Source organism: Montipora foliosa, chromosome 12, assembly GCF_036669935.1.
Source record: "Montipora foliosa isolate CH-2021 chromosome 12, ASM3666993v2, whole genome shotgun sequence".
In the NCBI taxonomy this organism is placed as follows: Eukaryota; Metazoa; Cnidaria; class Anthozoa; order Scleractinia; family Acroporidae; genus Montipora; species Montipora foliosa.
The window spans coordinates 40,488,527-40,491,026 of NC_090880.1; the positions used below are offsets into that span (position 1 = coordinate 40,488,527).

The window sequence follows — 2,500 nt, forward strand, 5'->3', positions numbered from 1 at the left end:
ATGCAGCAGTTCATATCTTACTTTAGAATTAAATACCTGACGATGAACATTCTCTTTGCCAGATTTTCTAGATCCTGAAAGGAAAATTTAAAACTTTGTAACCATAGTGACAATGGTTGTTGTTGATTTCTGTTGTGTTTGTTTGTTGTTGATTTCTGTTGTGCCTGTTAATTACTGTACCTGTCATTCCTCCTTGGAACAAGTCTCCAATCCTATTCAAGAACTTTCCAGCTTGTGCATTCACAGCGTTGACAGAATATCCCAGGGCTGCTGAACTATCAAAACAAATTTACCATAATCATTTCAAAATATGAAAAGTCAGAAATGTACATGTGGCAGCATAGGCCAGGTTGGATTTCAGATAACAGGGAGCTGAAAGGAGCAGTGTCACCGGTGGCACATGCGTGAGAGCATGCCAAAATTTTTGACAAAGTTTGCCAACTTTTTCATAGAAGTGTGTGGGGTGTGAATATCTTATACAATCAAAGCCATCCGTGGTCACTTTAGTGAACCAAGTATCCTGTGGCATTCAGAAACAAATTCACTATATTTTGGTCGTTGTTCTTTGCTCCTTTTTTCTTTGATTTTGTTGTTTGGAAGGGGTTTTGATTGTGTGTTATCATGTCGAGTCGTGGCAGCCATCAAGCTAGAAGTGGACAAACAGTGATTCAGTCTCCTCAAGAAAGCAAAAGAAGAGCAGTCAAAATACCAATACAGCATCTACAACGAAGAGAAACTTTTTAAGGCGTGAATTCATGAGAAATTTGACGTATGGTGTAATCATTTCTATCTAGTTGCTTAAACGTCAGAGACCACCACATCACCAAATTTTGTTGATAAACGTTCACTACCTTCGCTCTAAAATGTCTATTTGAATATTTGGAAGAAAAAGCTGCATCTAGATGAGAGGAACTGCATGCACTGTTTGTCTTTATTTGTTGCAAAAATTATAAAACTGCAAGCCGTGAGTAAAACACCGCTGAATTTTTTTCTCTGCTTATCATCTTTCGACTTCAAAGTTGTCTCTTGCAAATAAATGCACTCTCTTTCAGCTTTGAGATGGCATGTTAATCTTGACGATGTTTGGTTTATTCCAGAGAATATATATATATTTTTGAGTGCTTGAACTGACGACAGCATTCCTGGTCACACTTCACTGAATTCAGTTGTCACACAGAAAACAAACATGGTATCATATTTGTGTTTGATTTTATTTCTTGGACTCCAAATCATCGATAATAGATAAATATACGTTTTAGTGCTCTTCTAAAGCCGTATTTAGTCTAGACTCTGCAAGTGAACAATACTGGGCATGTCATCGCATGACAGTGCCCCTTTAAGCACGAGACATTTTCGAACCAGGATTTTGCATGCTAGGGACGCGACAGTAGCCTCTCCCATATTTTTAAACTAAACGTCTCTAAAATATATAGTACAAAGAAACCTAGAAATACAAATGTGGTAGTGAAGAGGAAAACATCTCACTCCCGGGATGGGAGGGGGGGGAGGGAAATGTGCCGCTGGTTGGGGTCATATTTTCACGACTGGATTGACTATAACGGGGTGGCATTTTCAACAGAGTTCCCGACAGAGTTACTAGAATGGGGTCGCAAATTGTCAGGATTTTGGGGTAAGAAAACTCTGGCTAGTGGGATTTAAAAATTGGAAAGATTCATGGTGAAAAAAAGTTGTTACATATAGGACTGTAGCGCTGCTGATTTAATATTTACTAGTCACATTACATTCTGTTTTGAAATTCCAATTAAGAGGCTTTATGTAAGGTTTATGTATAAACAGAAAGTGACTAAGTTGGGGTCGCTAAAATTACATCTACCCAAAAATAACTATGGGGTCTATAATAATAATGGGGAAGGGTTTCTGAGAGGCCAGCAGCACATATCCCCCCCCCGATCTTACTTCTAGTTGCTGTCCGTGGCTCAGAGACATCTCATACTTAAGCCCCCTACTGTCTGTGTAACCCAGTGGCTCCCCACCCTCCCCCTCCCACATACATGGGAATGCTACTTGGCTATGACCCACAACTTTAGAGTTGTCTGGCATTGGGTACCGGGTACCATTCAGTGGATTAAAATACCGGTATGCAAGTTTGGGCCAGGAATAAACTTTTTCAGTAAAAACTGATTAATTATTTAAAGAATTGGAACTAAAATTCTAAAATCCCACGCTAAATGTAGCATTGTGTGACAAGGAATGGCAAAGTTATTTTTGTCTTATTTTTGACTTCTGTCATCAAGTTACATGTACCCTAGAACAGTGTTCTGTGGGTCAGCAAAAGACTGTGCATCTTTCTGATACTGAGTAAGAATGTCTGTTTCACTCTTAGCTTGAACATCTTCATCTTCCTGAAGGTTGTCCTGTCACAATTTAACAAAAATCACAAATTGGTCAAGACTCATTACTTCTCTGCATAAAGTGCTGTCAAAACGCTCAAATGAAGATGTACACATGCCAAGTGACAAGTAAGTAACAAACCTCTAGT

General features: G+C 38.9%; 1 protein-coding gene across 1 annotated transcript in view; it reads right to left on the reverse strand.

The window, feature by feature from the left end:
• Positions 1-2,500, reverse strand: part of LOC137981211 (arf-GAP with coiled-coil, ANK repeat and PH domain-containing protein 3-like) — a 20,178-nt gene that overhangs the window by 10,979 nt on the left and 6,699 nt on the right. The window contains exons 7-10 of the mRNA XM_068828541.1: positions 2,494-2,500; positions 2,266-2,375; positions 181-275; positions 37-74 (exon numbers count right to left, since the gene is read on the reverse strand). The exon at positions 2,494-2,500 is cut by the window's right edge and continues 65 nt beyond it. Of these exons, the coding sequence (XP_068684642.1) occupies positions 37-74; positions 181-275; positions 2,266-2,375; positions 2,494-2,500 (250 nt within the window). The remainder of the gene's footprint in view (positions 1-36; positions 75-180; positions 276-2,265; positions 2,376-2,493) is intronic.